Here is a 22,072-nt window from a genome sequence, read left to right as displayed (position 1 = left end):
TAACAAACTAAACTCTGCTGGTAAAAGGAGGGAAATACTAAAGACTATGGTAGAAATGAATGAAATAGAGACTAGAATAGAAAAACTAGAGAAAAATCAGTGAACCCTAAAGTTGGTTCTTTGAAAAGATCCACAAAATTGCAAACCTTTAGTTTGACTGACTGAGAAAAACAGAAAGAAGGCTCAAATTACTAAAATCAGAAAATGAAAGCAGGGACATTAGTGATTTTACAGAAATAAAAATGATTATGAGATTACTATGAATAATAGCATTTCAACAAATTGGATTATCTAGATGAGATGGACAAATTCCAAGAAACACAAAACCTATCAAGACTATATCATGAAACACCAAAACAAATGATGTAAAATATGGTGATTAACATAACAATAAAAAAAGACTATACCATGAAGCAATAGAACATCTGAATAGACTTTTATTTAGTAAGGAGATTGAGTCAGTATTTAAAAATCTCCCAACATTAAAAGCCCTGGATCTGATGTCTTGACTGGTGAATTCTCCCCAATATTTAAAGAACCAACACCAATCCTTCTCAAAATTTTCCAAAAAATTTAAAAGCAAAGAACACTTTCTAACTTATTCTGAGGCTTATTATATGATATTATACTTATTCTATGATACTAAAGCCAAACAAGGGCACTGCAGGAAAAGAAAACTATAGACCAATATCCCTATGAATATTGATTCAGAAATCCTCAACAAAATACTAGCAAACTGAATTCAACAGCATATTATATACCATGACCAAGTGGGATTTATTTCTGAAATGCAAAGATGGTTCTATATACGAAAACCAATTAATATAATACACATTAACAGAATGGAGGAAAAACCCCACATGATCATCCAAATTGATGCATAAAAGGCATTTGATAAAATCCAACAATCTTTCATGACAAAAAAATCACTCAACAAACTAGGAGTGGAAGGGGACTACCTCAACATAGCAAAAGCCATATATGAAAAACCCAACGCAGAAATCATATTCAATGGTGAGAGACTGAAAGCTTTTCTTCTATGATTAGGAACAAGGCAAGGAAGTTCACTTTCACCTCTTCTGTACAACATAATACTGGAAGTTCCATCAAGAGCAAGTAGGCAAGAAATAAAAATAAAGGCATCCAAATTGGAAAAAGTAAAATTATCTCTGCTGGCAGGTAGTGTGATCTTACATCTAGAAAACCTTAATGATTCTCCCAAAAAATTTTTGTTAGAACTAATTAGCAAATTCAGCAAAATAGTAGGATACAAAATCAACACACAAAAATCAGTTTCTCTTCTATATACTAACAATGAACAGTCCAAAAAGGAATTTAAGAAAAACAACTCCATTCATGATAGTATCACAAAGATGCTTAGGAATTATCTTAACCAAAGAGAAAAGACTTGTACAATGAAAACTACAAAATATTGCTGAAAGAAATTAAAGAAGACATAAATGTGAAGACATCCCGTGTTTATGGAATAGAAGACTTAATACTGTTGTGATGTAGATAGTACCCCAAACAATCTACAGATTAAATGCTATCAAAATCCTGACAACTTTTTTTTTCATAAATAGAAAAAAAAATCCTAAAATTCATACGGAATCTCAAGTGATCCTGAGTAGTTAAAATCTCTTGACAGAACAAAGGTGGAGGACTCATACTTCCTGATTTCAAGACTTACCATATGTTACAGATATTTACTTTACAGATAAAGTATGGTACTGGCATGAAGACAGTCACATAGACCAATGGAATAGAATAGAGAGCCCAGAAATAAACACTTGCATATATGGTTAAATTATTTTCCACAAGAGGTCTAAGAGTTAAAAAGATAGTCTTTTCAACAAATTGGGCTGGGAAAACTGGATATAAATACATAAAAGAATGAAGTTGGATTCTCACTCAATATCATATACAAAAATTAAAAATAATTTAAAGGCCTAAACTTAAGGCCTAAAAATAAAAAAAAAGAAAATCTTAGAAGAAAACATAGGGCAGAAGCTTTATGACATTGGATTTGTCAGTGATTTCTTGGACATGACATCAAGACACAGGCAACAAAAGCAAAAATAGACAAATTGAACTTAATGAGAATTAAAACTTTTGTGCAACAAAAGATACCATGAGCAGAGTGAAAGGCAACCCACAGAGTGTGAAAACATATTTTCATATCAGGTAACTGATAAGCCGTTAATATCCAAAATGTATAGAGAACTCCCAAAACTCAACAACAGTAAAACAAACAACCAATTCAAAAGTGGGCAAAGGACTTTTCTTCCTGAAAAGAAATTATACAAATGGTCAATAGGCACATGAAAAGATGTTCAATATCACTAATCATTAGGGAAATGCAAATCAAATCTATAATGAGATACTATCTCATACCCACTAGGATGGCTACTATTAAAAAAAAAAAATACCCGGAAAGTAGTAAATGTTGGTGAGGATGTGGAGAAATTAGAATCCTGTGCACCATTTGTGTGAATATAAAATAGTGCAGCTACTATAGAAAACAGTATGGAGATTCCTCAAAAAATTAAACATAGAATTACCATATCATCAATGGTGTTGGGAAAACTGGACAGCAACATGCAAAAGAATGAAACTGGAGCACTTTCTTATACCATACAAAAAAATAAATTCCAAATGGATCAAAGACCTAAATGTGAGCCTTGAAACTATAAAAGTCCTAGAAGAGAACAGAGGTAGTAACTACTTTGACATCAGCCATAGCGACTTCTTTCTAGATATGTCTTCTGAAATCAGGGAAACAAGGAAAAATAAGCTATTGGGGCTGCATCAAAATAAAAAGCTTCTACACAGAGAAGAAAACAATCAACAAAACTAAAAGCCAACTTACAGAATGGGAGAAGATACTTACCAATGACATATCTGATAAAGTGTTAGTATCCAAAATATATGAAGAACTTATAAAACTCAACACCCAAAAACCAAATAATCCAGTTTAAAAATGGGCAGAAGACATGAATAGACATTTCTCCAAAGAAGTCATTCAGATGGCCAACAGACACATGAAAAGATGCTCAACATCACTCATCGTCAGGGGAATACAAATCAAAACTGCAATGAGATATCCTCTCACACCTGTCAGAATGGCTAAAATAAAAAACAAGAAACAACAGATGTTGGCGAGGATGTGGAGGTAGGGGAATCCCCTTGCACTGTTGGTAGAATGCAAACTGCTGCAGCCACTGTGGAAAACAGTATGGAGGTTCCTCAAAAAGTTAAAAATAAAACTGTCCTATGGTCCAGGAATTGCACTACTAGGTATTGACCCAAGGAATACAAAAATACTAATTCAAAGGGATATAGCACCCTCATGTTTATAGCAGCATTATCTACAATAGCCAAAGTATGGAAACAGCCCAAGTGTCCGTTGACTGATCAATGGATAAAGAAGGTGTGGTGTATATATATAATGGAATATTACTCAACCATTAAAAAGAATGAAATCTTGTCATTTGCAACAACATGAACGGAGCTAGAGAGTATAATGCAAAGGAAATAAGTCAGTCAGAGGAAGACAAATACCACATGATCTCACCCATATGTAGAATTTAAGAAACAAAACAAATGATCAAGGCGGGGGGAAAGAGAGAGAGAGGCAAACCAAGAAACAGACTCTCAACTACAGAGAACAAACTGATGGTTCCCAGAATGGAGGTGGGTGCCGGGGATGGGTGAAATAGGTAATGGGGATTAAAGAGGGCACTTGTGATGAGTACCAGGTGTTGTGTGGAAGTGTTGAATCACTATATTGTACACCTGAAACTAACATAATACTGTATGTTAACTAAACTGGAATTTAAATAAAAACTTAAAAAAAAAGAATTACCATATGATCCAGAAATTCCACTTTTGAGTATATACTCAAAAGAATTGAAAGCAAGGTCTTGAAGTGATATTTATACACCCATGTTTATAGACGTATTATTTGCAATAGCTAAAATGTGGAAGCAACCCAAGTGTTCACTGAAAGATGAATAAATAAATAAATAGGGTAAATACATAGAATGGAACATTATTCAGCCTTATAAAAGAAGGAAATTATTGACATATGCTACAACATGTATGAACTGTGGACATTATGGTAAATAAAGCAAGCTAATCAAAAATAGACAAATATTGTATGATTCCACTTAAATGAGGCACTTAGAGTGGTCAAAATCATAGAAACAGGAAATAATGTGATGGTTACCAGGGGCTAGGGGTAGATGGAAAAGAGGAATTTTTGTTTACTGGGTATAGAGTTTCAGTTTTTCAAGATAAAAGAAGGTCTGGAAATGGATAGTCACAGTCACACAACAATATGAATGAACTGTACACTTAAAAATGGTTAATATGATAAATTTTATATAATGTGTATTTTACCACAATAAAAAACTGAAAAAAATGATAGTAAAGGATTATAACCCACTGAGAAAGATGGAACCCCCAAGTCCATGCTGATAAAAACAAATAAAAGGAAATAAACAATTGGAGAACAGGAAGCACTTGTTTACTTTAGAATGTCAATTGATTAATGTACAAAGAATGATATAATCAGAAAATCACTATTTGGCAATCAATATAGTAATACTTGATCTAGGCAAGAAACAGCAATGGATGCTAAAACTTGGCAGTGCATGTCTAATGAGGAATAAAATATTAAATAGTCTCAACATATTTTCCCACAAACTACTCATTAATTAAGAGGGAAATTTACAGTGTAGAAATCTGTCAGACACCACCTTAACCAAGCAAACAGTTAACAGAATTGATGATAAGACAAATCACTTCTGTGTTTCTTCTAATGCAATAACCTCAGAATAAAATGAGAGTTTGATTTTTTCCTTTTCAATTCTTCCACATATTATATCTTTTTTGTACTTGACTGAATTGGCAAGGTCCACAAGTAAAATGTTGAATAGAAGTGATAATAGTAGAACTTTTTCTTGATCTCAAAGGGAAAGCTTTCATTCACCATTCCTCCACTGAGTATGATGATTTCATACATATATATATGAATCATATATTTACATATATATAAAACATTTCTTTTATGTATTCATATATATTACATACACATGCAATCAGATAAAACATGTTTCCTAGGATAAGTTCGCTAAAAGATTTTAAAAGAATGGTTGCTGAATTTCACCAAATGCTGTTCCTGTACTGACTGATATAATCATACAATTTTTCTCTTTTATTCTGTTAATGTGATCAATTACACTGATTGATTTTTCAAAAGATAACTTGCATTCCTGGATTAAATCCAACTTACTAATGATTTAGTATCCTTTTTAGATATTGCTGGGTTCAATCTGCTAACATTTTGCTTGAGATTTTTGCATCTATGCTCATAAAAGCTATTTTTTTAAATATTTCTCATGATATCCTTGATGTTTTTGGCTTTCAAACTATACTTACTGGCCTCGAGAACTAGTCAGGGAGTACTCCTTCTTTTTCTATTACCTGGAAAATATGTGTAAGATTGTTATAATTCTTCTTAAATGTTTGGTAGAATTCACTGGTGAAGCTGTCGGGCCCTGGACTATTTGTGAAAATGATATTTTTATGGACTCCTCTGGGAAAAGAATGGAAGCCTGAGAATCTTCCCTTGTCCAGGGATTTCTGAGGGGACTGAGATAGAGAGAGCTGGGGGTGTGTGGCATTTCAACGGCCTGACATTTTTCTAAAAGGACAGTGCCCTTTGTTCTCACCTCTCTCACCACACTCTTCCTGAGCGGTAGGTCTACGGGGTAGTGGGTCGATGAGCATCAGTTCTCAGGCTACCTGATCCCACCTTCCCGAAGACCCAGACTCAGGTCTTTCAGAGGAGAAGCCTTGGTGTTGGGCAGAAAGCAATGAGCGGGAAGAGGGAGAGGGACTGGTTCAACCAGACAGAAGTTCTTTGTTTGCTCTGTTTCTTTGTAAATGAGGCAACATTTGGAAACAACAAATATTGGTTCAGAGAGCCAATGCATTCCTGCCGGTCCCCTTAGGTCAGCAACTCACCCCTCACCCCCTGCACGTACACACAAGTTCAGCTCTTTCTACAAGAGACCCAATCCCACTGAAATTTAAGAGCTTTATTCAGTTTATGGTGGAAGATTTGGGTCATGACTTGGCTCGGTCTATAACTGGAAGCTTTTTTCATTCCCCTCAGCCCCTCTTACCTCCTTCCTTCCCTTCTTCCCTTCATTGCTCCCTTCCATTTCTGGATAAAGAAAGAGAAGATGAATATCCAGAAGGCAGCTGTAGCCTAGAGAAGGCTGGGACTCAGGAGATTTGAGTTCAGGTCCCAGAGCTCTATGAAGGAGGATGTGTCATTTTAGTGTAGTGTCCACATCTGAAAATTGGGGAACTGATCTCATCTCTCGAGGTAGTTGGTCAAGATCACAAAAATCTTACGCCAGAACAGTGCTTGGCACATGGAAGGACTGAAAATGTGATACTTTCTTTCCATCTGAGCATAATAAATTTGTGCATGCCTGAGGTTCTGCAGTTGGGGCACTCAGCCCACTCCCAGATGGACAAACCTCTCTGCAAACTGAAATGTGGGATGGTGTGTCTGTGAAGAAATGTCAGGGCTGGGAGTGCCCTGTCTGTCCCTCTCAGTGTGATCCCAGATGAGTCCCTTGGTCTCTGTATGTACCTATTTCCTGGGACAGTCAGTGTCCCTGGTGGATGGGTACATGCACTCTGGAAGCAGACTGCTTGATTTTGCATCTGACTCACCGGTTGATTTTGGACAAGTTATTAATCCTTCAAGGCCTCAGTTTCCTTATCTCATCTTTAAAATGGGGATTCTAGTACACCGGCCAGAAAGTGCTCCCTCTGAGGGGCTCAAGCTTGGTTGTGGGCCTGTCCCTGAAGGAGCTGCCTCAAGAAAGGCTCACTAACCCCTCTGGAATGAGAGTAAGTGTGCAGTAGAGGCCCAGGGGCGGGAATCATGGTCCATCTGCCTTCCATGGCCTCCACGGAGCTTCCCTGAGTTTGTGGGTTATTCAACATTGGGCAACTCTCCCTCCTACTTCTGGGCAGGCCCTGCAAGCTCACTGCATGGCCTAAGGAGGCATCAGCTGAGTGCAGTTTCCTGTGATGACTCCTCCCAGCCAGCCCTTCCCCTCACTTTCTCCCTCCATCTTCATCTCTGTACCTCAAGGTCTCCCACAGGAAGCCAGGCCACTCCCTAATATGCCTGCTGCAGGGGGATGTAGGAATATGCCCTTCCTGCCATGATTCTGGGTTTCCCACGGCTTAAGCAGGAGGGCCCATGAGGGGCAGAGACCGAAGGAGGGCAGCAGCAGCTACTCTTCCTCAATGGTGAGGCAGGCTGTCTAGGCTTGTCTTATGTCTCTACTGTAAACAGAAAGTCCCCGCTATAGCTATGCACTCTAAAGTGGGATGTGTGTAACCCCTTGTATATGAGACAATCTAATGGGGTATGGGAGAAGAGAACCTAACTTCCAGTTATATTTATTCTTAATGTGAAAGATTAACAAATGAACATTCACTACTATTTTGAATGAGGATTGGCACTGTCTCCCACTGGTCTGTAGGCCAGACAGACACAGGTCTTGTAGAACCTCTAAAGTGTCTGAGGGAAGATGGGGGAACACCTCAAAAGGGGAGGGGTGGGAAAGGGGGTAATGGATGGTTGTGACTCTCTGACCTGTCCTTTGTTCTTGGCTTTTGTGGTTCCACATTTTGTGGTTTTCTTGTGCCCAGGAAATTGGATGTACAGATTAGGTGATGTGGTATAACTCACCAAACCTCATAAAATGCACAAGTGCCTTAAAAACATTTCTGCAAAGAAACTAGAATTAGAAGATGATTCTGATATCACAAACACAAGTGAACAAAAATAACATGACAATACTGGCATCTTAGAAGGACTGGTATAGATTAGTTAGTGTAGATAGAGCCCAAAACCACAATCATCTGATCAGACTGGATAAGTAACTTTTCGAGAAACCTAAAATTATCTTGATGACTTTCTGGAGTATTGACTTACATCTACTATCAGGACCCTTGCCCTTTCTCTAAGTATATTATTTTGCCTTGAGATATTATTCAGTGTATACAAGGCAGGATAAACAAAGGAACATCTAAAAAAGAATGTTTCATCTTTGTTTTATTGCTTTATAAATTTATATTCCTCACATGGTTGAAATGTACACAATATATTAGTTTAAAAAATACATACACAGAATGTATAACCTCACTATTTTTCCTAATAAGGATGTGTAATCAAAGCCAGTTGGAAACTACTTAGCTGGAGGGAGACAGCGATGACCCAGCCATTGAGACCAGGCTACATCCTCCCCTGGTCCCCTTGCTTTGTGCTGGTGTATCACTTTGTTCTGAGTCTCTAGACTCTTCATCGCATTCTTGGGTAGCTTCTTGTGGGAGAGAATTTGTCTCCCCTGTGAATCTGTCCCTCGGCCAAGGTGTCCAGCCCGCTGCATGGAGGAAAGGAAGGTTTTTAATCCAGGAGTTTTAGTTTAGTGGGGCATATATAGAGAGAGCAATTCCTCAGTTAGGAGGGCCTTTGAAAGCCCAGCAGCAGGGTTTCTGGGGACACCTGGGAACAAGCGAAGGGTGTTGAACTTGTCTTTGATTTGAGACCAGCTTTATTCTTCTCTGACACCCTCTCTCCGGAAGGTCTTTGCCTATCATTCTGCATTTCTACTCTAGATCTAAGGTAGCTCCTTCCCTCGTTTGTCTGTGGAATGAATACATAGGACTGGTGCAGGACCAGCTCTGGCATCCTGCGATTCAGGAGCAGAGCCACTGGCCCCAACCCCCGCCCCTACCCGCTGTAGCCCCGCTCCTGGCACGGAGAGAGCACGCATTAACAAAGGGTTGATTTTTCTTTAATTCCCTTACAATCAGCATTTTTGTGCTGGAAACCATTCGTGGGTCTTTCCAGAGCTCAGGAAATGGGGTGATCGGCCTGGGGAAGGAATGAAGGGGGAGGGATGAGGGGTGATTGGGCAAGAGGGCTGCGCAAACACAGGAGGTCAAAGATTCTGCATGGCCCGCTGAGCCGAAGATAAAGGGGCACCGGACGTGGGGAGACTGCGCAGAAGCCCACAGGTCTGTGCTCCCGGCTCCTAGCCACAGACCCAGGAAGATGAGGCTCGCCGTCCGCGCCCTGCTGGCCTGCGCGGTCCTGGGTGAGTGCCGGCGCAGGGAAGGTCCGCAGAGTCGCCAGCCCGGTAGCTCTTTGCACCCTCCACTGGGCCACACAGGCTTCTGGGTTCCACTCTTGGGCTGGAAGCCCGGAGCACTTCCTTCGCTCTTCCCCGCCGCATCCCTGCACCTGGTTCAGCACTGCCTTAGGTTCAGCTCTGCGCCTGCCCGCAGCCGCTGGTCCTGCTAGTGCCTCTGCCCCCTTTCGTGCCCTCCATGCTTCCTTGCTTCCTCTCCTTGCTCTCCTCCTCCTTGTCCAGTAAATCTTGTAGTATTAGAATACAATAAGAGCACTTCCATCATAGTTTATCAGATCCCTTCTATGAGGCCTCCTGAGTTGAGTCTGAACTGCTAAGCATGGCATTCAAGGCCTCCCAGATCTGACCGCGCCCCCACCCTTGGCAGTCTGATGTCCCATGGGTGCCCTTGGCGCTGAAGATGTCCTGCTAAGAAGCAGGGCTGCTGAGAGGTTCAAAGCATATTTGAATCCAGGCTTCTTGGGTCCTCACCGGTGAGAGGGCTGGGGCTGGGAGGGTCAGGTGAGGGTAAATGAGGCCATGGATCCAGGCACCAGTGGAGTGGAGTTCGTTGCACACATCCCTGCTGTGGGGCCTGTGACTGGATGGCCTCTGCCACGCCCATCACCTCCTGAGATTGGCTCCCTTTGTCCTTTAACTTTTGCCTGCCTCTCCTGGTGCATTTGTTATACCTTTGGAGCCTTATGTTTCGATATTTGTCTCTCCTGGAAAAGTTTACCCTTGGGAGTTGGCCCTGCATTACTTGCCTTTGCCCCTGGCCCCCTCCCACCCTCAAAGCACCTCATAGGGCTGTGCAAGGTAAATGCAGGACTCAGGACAAATTCCTGCCCATGAGACCTCAGGAGGGGCAGTTTAGCAGGGGTCTGCCACTGAATCCTGATGCCTCCCATGACTTCTCATGGGCAGATGTGGGATAAAGGGTGGTTGGGGCATGGATTTCCCTGTGGCCCCTCCTTATGCATCCTGGAGAACTGTTGCCCTTTCCCTTTCCTGCTTTGTGCTTTGTGGATATTCATCAGCTTCCCTGAGTCAGCCCTGTGCTGTTATCCACAGAAAGTGGAGATGACAGAGGTCTTTGGGAGCAGTGCAACCACATGATTTTAATAGCTACAGACATGGCTGGTTTTAGTTTCTCCTAATGGCAGCCCAGAAGACTGATGAAAATTGAGAGAGGGGTCATTGGAAACAGAAAGAACCACTGAATATGTGGAGTTCTAGTTATTCCTGGGACAGAGGATGATAGATGAGTATCTCAGGCAAATTCATTATTTCATCAATCATTTATCCCTACCTACTGGCCAAGCAGATGGAAAATAACTCAGAATGTCATCTTCTTTTATTCCCTGGGCAGAGACAAAAGTCTGGAGACCTGGTTTCTAGGCCAGTATTGGCCACTAACAGGCTGGGTGACCTTAGGTGGAGCATCACTCTCTGAGCCCAGTTCCATCATCTTTAAAAGATGGTAATTCCTACCTTGCTAGCTTCCCCAATTTGTCATATCAATCCAATGCCTTCAAGAGGCTGAAAAGTTCCGGTCACACTGATGAGGCTTATGTCCCTTGGCAGTCCCATGATGGTGAGATAAGGAGGCAGGGAAAACAGAGAAAAGCAGATTATTGTGGTCTCCACTTGAGAGCTGATGGTCAAGCCAGCATCCCTCTGGCTAGCACAGGGTGGTTAGCAGGTGACTAGGAGGCCATTAGGGTTCCATTCTCTTGTCCCCAGCCTCAGAAGGCAACAGAATCTGTGCTCTGTGGTGTTAATGGGAGGAGGACCGGATGGAGGGGATGGAGACTTCAAGAGCCTTCAGAGGGTGTTCTGTCTCTCCCACTAGCACAACCTCTGGCCTCTTTCTCCTAGGGCTGTGTCTGGCTGTCTCCCCTGAGAAAACTGTGAGATGGTGCACTGTTTCAAATCATGAGGCCAGTAAGTGTTCCAGTTTCATGGAAAATATGAAAACTGTCCTTGAAAATGGTCCTTTTGTCAGCTGTGTGAAGAAAACCTCCTACCTTGAGTGCATCAAGGCCATTTCCGTAAGTCACTGTTGCCTAAAAGAGAGTGGAATAAAATCCATACTTTCTCTTCTGTCATTTTGGAACAACTCTTTACTCACAGGTAGGAGGCTGGTGTGTGGAAGAGTCAACCCCCAGTGCTAATAAAAGCACTTCAGAAAGGGAAATTGGAGTGGTTATCTTTAAGGAGTCTTAAAATCCAACACACTCTGAAAAGGGGACTATTTTGAGGCACGAAGTTCTCTGAATTCAGGGAAAAAACAAGAATGTTTACTATCAAAATTTCCATATGACATTGTTTTGGAAGTTCTTGGTACATCACGGGAACTAGATGAATCATGCTCACAGGGAAGAGGAATACAGTGCCAACTGCAGATGTTTGCTGATCTCTTTGTTTTCTAGATTTTCCAAAAACACTTCACTCCTTCACTGTTGTCCCTGCACATCTGAATGTGGGTCAGACACTGTGCTGAGCAATGGGGCTGCGGCAGTGAATTTAAACACATGTGGTCCTTACTCTTGAGGAGCTTATAGTCTAGTCAGGAGAGAAGAAAAACATGCAAACAAATAAATTGTAAATTTCAAATTGTGTGATGTACAACAAAGGGAAAGAGTAGAATGCTCTGACAGAGGCTTTCAGAAGAAACTTGCTTTGGACTGGGTGTCAGGCACAATCTGCCTGACAGGGAAGCAACGAAACTAAGACCCCAAGGTTGAACATGGATAAGCCTGCCAGGTGCCATTGTTGGAATACACCAGGCAGTGAAGAACAGTTTGTGCGAAGGGCCTGAGACAGCAGAGCTGGGCTTTCTGAAGTTGCTGTAGGGAAGTCAGGGTGACAGGAGAAGAGCAAGCAGGAGACTGGAAAGAGTAATGAGGTGGGAGAGATAGACTTAGCCAGATGGAGCATGATTGAAGGAATCAGTCATTTGGTAAAAACCACTGGCTTGTGTTTTTAAATTGGATCTCAGTTATGATCATGTTTTAAATTTAACCCTTGAATTATGACATTTATTCAGTTTTAGTCCATGTGTGCCCCTTTTTATTTTTAAATGTTGATAATATAAAATAGTACTATCCATGAAACTAACACAGGTTCTCAAAACTTCATCAATACCAATAGCTTACTTCTAGGGCTGTTGTGTGGCAGCACTGGATTTTATGAGAATGGCACCCACACAGTGTGGTGTAACCCACAACTACTGATGTGTTTCTCCATCCCGAGCAAACTGAATCCTACAACTTTCTTGCCTTTTATTTTAGTTTTAAGATGTATATAGGTATGCGTGAACGACTGCATGGTTTTGATTCGTAAAACGTTTCATAAACATGGCATTACTATGTGTTGTCTTCTCCTTGTTTTTCACTCCTCGATATTATGCTAAGATTCACCCACATCGTTGAATATAGCCATTGTTCATTCATTTTCAGAGCTCTACAATAGTCCATTATGTTAGTATAACACAATTTATTTTTTCTTTTCTGGTCATTAGGCATTTGGGCTATTTCCAGCTTTTTGTTATTCTAATCAGGGTTTGACAAATATTTTTATACAAATCTCCTAGGACACAAATATTAATAGTTTTTCTTGAATATATATGTGTAGGAGCAGACTTGTTGTGCCAAGGGATATGTATGTGCCTTTTAAGACAATGCCAAATATGTTTGATTTTTTAAAAAATTAATGAATTAACATAGAGCGTATTATTAGTTTCAGAGGTAGAGTTTAGTGCTTCATCAGTTGCATATAACACCCACTGCTCATTACATCACGTGCCTTCCTCAGTGCCCATCACCCAGCTACCGTATCCCTCCACTTCCCTCCCCTCCAGCACCCTGTGTTTCCTAGAGTTAGGAGTCTCTTATGGTTTTTCTCCCTCTCTGATTCCATCCGATTTTATTCTTCCTTCCCTTTCTCTGTGATCCTGTATTGTTTCTTAACTTCCACATATGGGTGAAATCATATGATAATTGTCTTTCTCTGATTGACTTATTTTGTTTAGCATAATACCCTCTAATTCCATTCATGTCTTTGCAAATGGCAAGATTTCTTTTTATATGGCTGAATAATATTCCATTGTATATATATATATGCACCACATCTTCTTTTTTTAAATTTTTTATTGTTATGTTAGTCACCATACATTACATCATTAGTTTTGGATGTAGTGTTCCATGATTCATTGTTTGTGCATAACACCCAGTGCTCCACGCAGAATGTGCCCTGTTTAATACCCATCACCAGGCTAACCGATCCCCCCACCCCCGTCCCCTCTAGAACCCTCAGTTTTTCAGAGTCCATCGTCTCTCATGGTTCGTCTCCCCCTCCAACTTACTCCCCTTCATTCTTCCCCTCCTGCTATCTTCTTCTTTTTTTTTCTTAACATATATTGCATTATTTATTTCAGAAGTACAGATCTGTGATTCAACAGTCTTGCACAATTCACAGCACTCACCATAGCACATACCCTCCCCAATGTCTATCACCCAGCCACCCCATCCATCCCACCCCCCACCACTCCAGCAACCCTCAGTTTGTTTCCTGAGATTAAGAATTCTCATATCAGTGAGGTCATATGATACATGTCTTTCTCTGATTGACTTATTTCACTCAGCATAACACCCTCCAGTTCCATCCACATTGTTGCAAATGGCAAGATTTCATTCCTTTTGATGGCTGCATAATATTCCATTGTATATATATACCACATCTTCTTTATCCATTCATCTGTCGATGGACATCTCAGCTTTTCCATAGTTTGGCGCTTGTGGACATTGCTGCTATAAACATTGGGGTGCAGGTACCCCTTTGGATCACTATATTTGTATCCTTTGGGTAAATACCTAGCAGTGCAATTGCTGGGTCATAGGGTAGCTCTATTTTTAACTTTTTGAGGAACCTCCATACTGTTTTCCAGAGTGGCTGCACCAGCTTGCATTCCCACCAGCAGTGTTTGATTTTTAAGTCAATTCAATGTGGTTTTTTTTTTTTTAATTTACCCATGTAGTTAGTTACCTTTATTTCCTTAAAATTTTTTTTAATTTAAATTCAATTTAATTAACTTATACTATATTATTAGTTTCAGGGATAGAATTTAGTGACTCATCAGTTGCATATAACACCCAGTGCTCATTACATCAAGAGCCTTCCTTAATACCCATCACCCAGTTACCCCATCCCTCCACCCACCTCCCCTCCAGCAAATCTCAGTTTGTCCTCTATAGTTAAGAGTCTCTTATAGTTTGTCTCCCTCTCTGTTTCCTCTTATTTTATTTTTCCTTCCCTTCCCCTATATTCATCTGTTTTGTTTCTTAAATTCCACGTATGAGTGATATCATATGGTATTTGTCTTTCTCTGACTGACTTATTATGCTTAGCATAATGCCCACTAGTTCCATCCATGTCATGGCAAATGGCAAGATTTCATTCTTTTTGATGGCTGAGTAATATTCCATTACATATTCACACACCCCACATCTTCTTTATCCACTCATGTCGAGGGACATCTGGGCTCTCTCCTCTTTTTTGGGGGGGGAGTGTTGTTGTCAATGCGATTATTTCAATTTCTACTCCTACCACCAGCATATGAGAGAATAATCCATATCATTCTGGGTGAATTTGGTATTTTATCATTATGAAATTATCTGGCAGTGCTTTTTGACTAAACTCTATTTTTCTGATATTAACATACTACACCAACTTTCTTTGCTTAGTAGTCGTCTCCTGTGCCTTTTTTCATTCCTTTATTTTCAATATTCTGTGTGCTTCTGCTTTAGGTGCATCTTTTGAAAACTGTTGCTGGATTTTATTAATGCAATCTGACAATCATATTTATTTTATGTGAAATCTCATTTATTTTATTATTATTACTGGTAAATTTGGACTTACTTCTGCCATATTACTTTTTGATTTCTTTTAGTCCAGGCTTCCCCTGTTTTCTGATTTTTCCTTTTCTGATTTTTAAAAATTGAGTTTGCACATGTGTTTGTTCATTTGCATTGTTTTCCCTTTATTCCACTTTCCCTCCTACTGGTAATGAATTTAAACACTTTATTTATATTCCTTAATGAGTTCCTTAAATTTTTACTACATACTTTTAGCTTACCAATGTATTATAGTAAAATAATCCTGGTCCTCCTTCCCAAACAATAAAAGGACTCTGGGAAACAGTAGCTCAGACTTCCCTCTTCCCTGTTTAAATATTACCATTTAATATTTTATGTCTATCTTTTTTTTTTAAGAATTTATTTATTTGACAGAGAGAGCACAAGCAGAGGGAGAGAGAGGGGGAAGCAGGCTCCCCGCTGAGCAAGCAGCTCAACGTGGGACTTGATGCCAGGACCCTGGGATCATGACCTGGGCCGAAGGCAGCCACTTAACCAACTGAGCCACCCAGGTGTCCCTTATGTCTATCTTTTTAAAACACTCAATGTAAATACTTCATGTATTTGTAGACACTATATATAAACATATTTGTGTATGTTTGTGTATGTCTATGTGTGTGTGTATACACACACCCAAAAATTTAGATAGAGAGAAAGAGAATACTTAGATTTATCTACATTTTTGTCATTCAGTCTGTTTCCCATTCCTTCTCATTTTTTAGACTATCCTTCTGGGATATGTGTCCTTCTTGAAATATGTTCTTTTGGTGATCCTTTCAAGCCAATCTCTTGGTGTTAAACTCTCAGGTGCTTGCTTGTTTTCTCTGCAAATGCTTTAATCTCTGGAATGATAATTTTGCTGAATGTATAATTCTAGTTTGACATTTTTACCCTGTTTTAAAATATTATTCCACTGTCTCCTGACTTCCATTGTAGTTGTGGAGAAGTCTGGTATTATCCTATTATTCCTTCAATCATCTCTGAATAATTTTGCGGTTTCATTTCCTTGGTCTGTGACATTCTATAGATTCACTGATATTTGCTGTTGTGAAAATCTTGGTACCTATCCTGCTTAGGGTATATCAGGTCTGTGGAATTGTGCTTTTCATCAATTCTAAAAATTTTGCAGCCATTATCTCTTTAAATACTGGCTTTTTTTCAGTTGCTCCATTTTTTTTTTTAATTCTAGGATTCCAAGATAACACATATTAGGTCTTCTTTAACTTTTTAATCCTTCTTTCACAATTTCCACCATCTATACCTCTTTTTGGCAGCATCCGGGATACATTTTTCAGATACAGCTTCCAGTTCACTAATTCTTACTTTAAACATGTCTAATCAACTTATTGCCCATTCATCACTTTTTTATTTCAATAGTTATATTTTTTGTTTCTAGAAGCACCAGTTCAAATAATTTTTCTTCTTATTTCTGATAATTTCCTTTTCTATGCTTTATCTCTGATTGCAGCCTTCAATTTGTATAGAAAAGTAAATACCTCATAGGCAGCTCTTCTCAACTTTGCATCAGACAGCTTCAACCTCCTTTGAGGACCCAAGTCTGTTGTTCCTGTTGATGCTTGTGCATTGTGGCTTATATTCTTCTGAGTGTGTTTATCTGCATCTGGGAGGCCATACTTGATTTTAATCCTCCTCCTCCTTGCTGGTTCAAGTTCCCCTTGGAATCCCTGCTGCTCTAGTGGATCCCATGAGTTAGGCCTTGGCTCCTTGGTTCCTTTTCCTCTGAGGCTCCAGTGATTCCTGATCAGCATCTTGGTGTCTTGGCCACAAAGCCCCAATCTCATTGCTCTGGGAAAATTTGTTTGTTTGCTTATTTATTTTTGTTCTGTGGTGTGTGGGGTGGGTGGGGAGAGGCCAGAGGTTATACTTACCTTTTTTGATACCAAGGAGGCCACAAAGATTGTTTCTTGGTGTTTAGTTGTGGAATAGAGCTGTCCTTCACCAATGTGAATGTATCTAATGGCACTGAAATGTACACTTAAAAAAAGGTTAAACAGTAAATTTTATCTTATGTATATTACAATAAAACAACAAAAACAATCCCAACCCTTAAAAGTTGCCCCAAGATTAACTAACTAAATAACCAGCAAGTAACCGTAATGGAAGAAATGAACCCAGACGACCTGATTTTAAATCCAGCTCCATGACTTGTTAGCTATGTAGCCTGGAGAAGTGACAAACTTTCCATGCCTGTGTTTTTTCATCTGTAAAATGGAGCTGAGCTGAACAGTGGTGACCTGTGACATATCTGAGTAGTCCGTTAAACAAACAGTGAGCCATAATGGAAATAATAATCAGCATCTAACCCTTAGTTCATAGTATAAGAGAGGTAAAGCCCAAAGAAAGTACCAAATCCTTGAACAAGACTCTTGTAGTTATGGGGTCCCAGGACAGGAAGGAAAAGTACCAAGTACTGAATCAGAGTGGAGACAAGTGTCTTTAAGATTCCCCTCCCCCATAAGGAGTGCTTCACAAAGTGCCTGGAGAAGACCTCAGCAGAAGGCCCAAGATGAAGAGGTCACCAAATGAAAGCAACTGGATTCTCAATATAAATATGTGTAAGAGCATGGTTGCAACTTCCTTCAATGTCTGTTGTGCTTGGGTAGTGTACCCAGTCCAGGGTTGGGAGGGCAACTTTCCCCCATGAGGTCTGCCACGTAAAGCTTCTCTAATTCATGTTGATCTTGAAAGGTTTCTGAGCCAAGAACCAGACTCTTCACCAGGGGAAAGAGAAACATAATTCATTCCTTTTTCTATGTGGGAGGAATAGGAATATGGTGGCCAAGTCCCCTCACCAGGGAGGTGGAGTCAACTGAAGCTCTTGGTGTGGTATGTAGTTTGGCCAAGGTGAGGGTTCTTTTGGCCCCAGGTCCAAGAAGATCTGCCAGTCACCTTCACTTGCCTGGGTATAGGTGGACCTTCCTCAGAAGTAAGGACTTCATCAGGGTCTGGTCTGTTTCATTTCAGTCAAATGAAGCAGATGCTGTGACACTGGATGCAGGCTTGGTGTTTGAGGCTGGCCTGAGTCCCTACAACCTAAAGCCTGTAGTGGCAGAGTTCTATGGGACAGAAGATGGTAAGTTCTTCCTGGGGACCCAGGAAAGAGTTTGTGGCTCTTGTTTTCTCCTGGTAAATGCTGAGTTTGTCTTGTCCAGGCAGGTAATGGAGATTAAATACTGATGGGCATTCCCTATTGGGTGTCAGTGGGGAATGAGAGGACCTATCAGCTGCCATAGGCACAAGTCAAGGCCTCTGGGGCTTTGGGATGGTTGAGGACTGGGGCTCCTGACACTGACCTTCTGGGCTAGGAAATGTGCTCCCTGGAGAAACAGAGAAGACTGTGTGCAACCTGACCTGAACCACTAGGGTTTAGAGCTACATAGAGGAGCCCTCCAAGAACCATAGGCGCCACATACAGGGGAGAGACCACACTAGAGTACATACTTGGAGCCCCAGCAGCCTTGCATTTCCTCTGAGAGCAACCAACTGTCCCTGGGCCTGTGTCAATGAACAGGAAATACTTAGAATGAATGTGGTCTCTGTGTTACAACTCCAATTTCTTGGTGGGCTTGAGTTGGTAGGTGTAGGCAGACACCCTGCAGGGCCATGGTAGGCCTGCGTTTGCTTGGACTATTATTACAAATGTTCTCTCTGCAGTCCTTTCTTCCCCCTGCTAGTCTAGGCAGGTTTTCCTGATCTCTCTCTTTGTGACCTGACCCAAAATATATGTGCCCTGTGGATTCCCTTTCTCTACTCAGGAGTCTAGTAGTGATGAGCAGTTTCCCTGTGGCCCAGGTTGAGGGTCTTTCATTCACACTGTCTCTTGACAGATAAAAAAACCCAGTATTATGCTGTGGCTGTGGTGAAGAAGAGCAGTGACTTCACACTGAATGAGCTCAAAGGCAAGAAGTCCTGCCACACGGGCCTTGGCAGGTCTGCTGGGTGGAACATCCCCATGGGCTTACTTTATTGGAAGCTGCCTGAGCCACGTGAATCTCTTCAGAGGGGTAAGTAGGCAAGAGGGTGAGTGCTATCAGGCAGGCCTACACAGGCCACACTGGGGTCACTCAGACATGATCAGGTGATCATGTGTGATGAGTCTGGGGGGTGGAGGTAGGGGGTACACCGGCTTTAAACTGGTCAGTTCTGCCACACCAGCAGCCCTTGGGAGGTGTCAGCTGAGTTTTTTCTTCTCTGAGCTCCTAACACCCACCCAAAGGCTATCCTGAGGCGTTGGGGTTGGGGGGGAAGGCCATCAAGCCCAACAGAAGGCTTCAGTCAGGGCCAAGTTTGCTGGGCCCTACTGATCACTTTCCTGGGGTTCTTTCCGGTCTGTGGCTGATGTGTTTCCCATTCTGCTGGAGCTTTTCTGGTGGCTATCTGCTGCCCATGAACTTGGCCTGTACCTCTCTATGTGGGTCTCCCATCTCTCAGATATGACTCCCAGAGGAGACCTCTCTCTGAGCTGTTCCAGTCTGACAGCAACCTGAGACAGGCCTAGGTCAATGGCAGGCACAGGCCTGGTTCTTGGGGAGGGGGATGAGAGGACAAAGGTTAACTTGTCCCTTTTTGGAAAACCTTGATCTTGATCAGTGAACACACATAAGGATGTGCTGAGACTGGGTGTGCTGGTTTTGCTTTAGTCACTCTCTGTTCCCTAAGGAGTCTAGACTGGGAGCTGGGAGCTGTAATTGCTTGTAGCCAGGGTGGCTCATGACCTGTGCTACATGTCTTATGTTGAGCAGCAGCGTCCAGTTTCTTCGCGGGCAGCTGTGTTCCCTGTGCAGATCGGACAACCTTCCCCAATCTGTGTCAACTGTGTGTGGGGAAAGGGATGGACAAGTGTGCCTGCTCTAACCATGAACCATACTTCGGCTACTCGGGTGCCTTCAAGTGAGTGAGACCAGCTGCTGTTCCATGGTGGCCAAAGTGTCCAATGTCCTCAGGCCGGGAGACCCTACCTGGCCCATAGCAGAACCCAGCCTACAGAGGAGTCCAGGAGGCCTAATCCCCTCACAGTGACTCAGTGATCCAGCTGTAGGCCAAGACAGTGCATATGCCTTTCTTGTGACATTTGACAAGGAAGCCCCTCTCCTGGAGATCTTTTCTATGTCTCCAGAGCCCTTGAACTTGCCCAGTGTGTTCTTTCGCTGGACTGGGCAGAGCCTAAGGGAACAGGCACATCCTTAGTGTCTGGACCATTCTTCAGTGACTGACCCTCTGCTTTCTATTGTAGCAATGTCTTCTGTTCAATGCACTGGCCTCTCTCCTGCCTTCCCTCATTGTCCCTGTGCAGACAGCTCATGTGGCTGATTTTTCACTCCCTCTTTTACCTTGGTTATATCCTAAAGTTTGATAGCCAGCCAAGGGACATTTCCTCTGTAAGGAGACTAATCTCTTTATCTTCCATTTCAGAAACTTGAAAACTCTTTTCTGTATTAAAATATCTTCAGTGATTTTTTTTGCTACTTTGGGGCACATTATAAGGGATTTCTAGTTCCCATGAGCTCAACCCCCACCCCCCACCATCTTAGTGGTATATCAGTGCCCCATAGTGCTTCTTCAGCTGTGGGTCGGCATAGAGGCCTCCACCAGTCTCTGCCCTTGTCCCAGGGCTGCGTGGTGTGATCAGACAGACCCTCAAGCTTGAAGTGAAGGGTCTTCCCTGCTGGGATCCTCCTAATGTATTTCTTTCCCACAGGTGTCTGATGGATGATGCTGGGGAAGTGGCCTTTGTCAAGCATACAACAGTGTTCGGTAAGTGACAGGAGAATCTACACATTCCCTCCAGGCAGTGGGTTTTCTTTTTTTTTTCCCTGTACCCCTTTTCATGGACAGTAGTCAGATATGAGCATACTGTATTCCTCCTTTATCATTGCTTGGGTTTCTACTTGTGCAGAGTTGTGTGCCTATGGGGTCCTCACCTGGACTCCTGGGCCTCTTTCCATCATTCAACCGCCTGGACATGGGGATCCTTCTTCCTGGCCAATGTTGCCACAGCAAGGGATTGGGGGCATGTCTGGCTGAACTTGGCCTGAAGTTGGTCTGCTGAGATGAGACCTATTGTGGGGTATGGGGCAGTCACCCCTGTACTAGGCATCAGAAGCTTTCTTGCCTGTAACTTGTTGTGGGATCTTGAGCAAGTCAGTTCCCTTATGTGCTCTGGCCCTCAGTGTTTGCTCTAGGTATCTCAGCTCTCACATGCTATGATTCATTGGGATTGCAAGGGATGGGGAGACGGACTATAGTTCATGACGCTGTCCTGTCTGCAGTTGGCTCATCCAGGTTTTCTTCCCCCCCAGAGAACCTGCCAAACAAAGCTGCCTTGGACCAATACAAGCTGCTCTGCCCAGACAACATGCAGAGCATGTCTGTAGATAAATATAGGGACTGCCACCTGGCCCGTGTCCCTTCCCATGCTGTTGTGGCCCGAAGTGTGGGGGGCAAGGAAGACTTGATCTGGGAGCTTCTCAACCAGGCCCAGGTACTGGATTCACTGTTCTCCCTCCTGCTTAGTGCTCTCTGCTTGGATTTAAGGCATTTTCCTACATTCCCTTCTTGCCACTATGGAATACCTTGTTTTTAGGACATAGTGGGAACTGCGCCACATTCATCCACTTGTCTAAAAGTGCCCAGCAGGGACTCAGAGTTGCACAGAACCTAGTCCTGCATTATTGCCCGTCAGACCCTTACATTTTGGCCTAGTGACATGAAGATGCTCCTTACTGCTTAATTCTATTTCTTTCCATCTAAACCAGGACTTCTAGGCCAAGGGCAAATACTCCCTCCCCCATAAGGCCTTCCGTCACCTCTGCAGAAGGAAATGATCTCTTTCCTAATGTCCCTCAGGCTGACTGCAAGGAAGCCACACACATGGCCAGCTTTACTTAGAGCCTAGAGCATGCA

The 22,072-nt window shown here is 42.0% G+C and overlaps 1 protein-coding gene across 1 annotated transcript in view; it reads left to right on the top strand.

Moving 5' to 3' along the window:
- The first annotated feature begins 9,120 nt into the window (after positions 1–9,120).
- The window catches only part of TF (transferrin), a 29,466-nt gene continuing 16,514 nt past the window's right edge, over positions 9,121–22,072 (top strand). The window contains exons 1-7 of the mRNA XM_088026178.1: positions 9,121–9,197; positions 11,112–11,284; positions 18,134–18,242; positions 18,997–19,173; positions 19,912–20,059; positions 20,868–20,923; positions 21,469–21,650. Coding sequence (XP_087882304.1) covers positions 9,155–9,197; positions 11,112–11,284; positions 18,134–18,242; positions 18,997–19,173; positions 19,912–20,059; positions 20,868–20,923; positions 21,469–21,650 — 888 coding nt within the window. The 5' untranslated portion in view covers positions 9,121–9,154. The remainder of the gene's footprint in view (positions 9,198–11,111; positions 11,285–18,133; positions 18,243–18,996; positions 19,174–19,911; positions 20,060–20,867; positions 20,924–21,468; positions 21,651–22,072) is intronic.

This window comes from Eumetopias jubatus, unplaced genomic scaffold, assembly GCF_037043125.1.
Source record: "Eumetopias jubatus isolate StellerSeaLion01/CBP00866 unplaced genomic scaffold, mEumJub1_p1.0 scaffold_1, whole genome shotgun sequence".
Taxonomy (NCBI): domain Eukaryota; kingdom Metazoa; phylum Chordata; class Mammalia; order Carnivora; family Otariidae; genus Eumetopias; species Eumetopias jubatus.
Note: the sequence above shows the minus strand (reverse complement) of the source record. Positions and strands in the feature narration are given on the sequence as shown.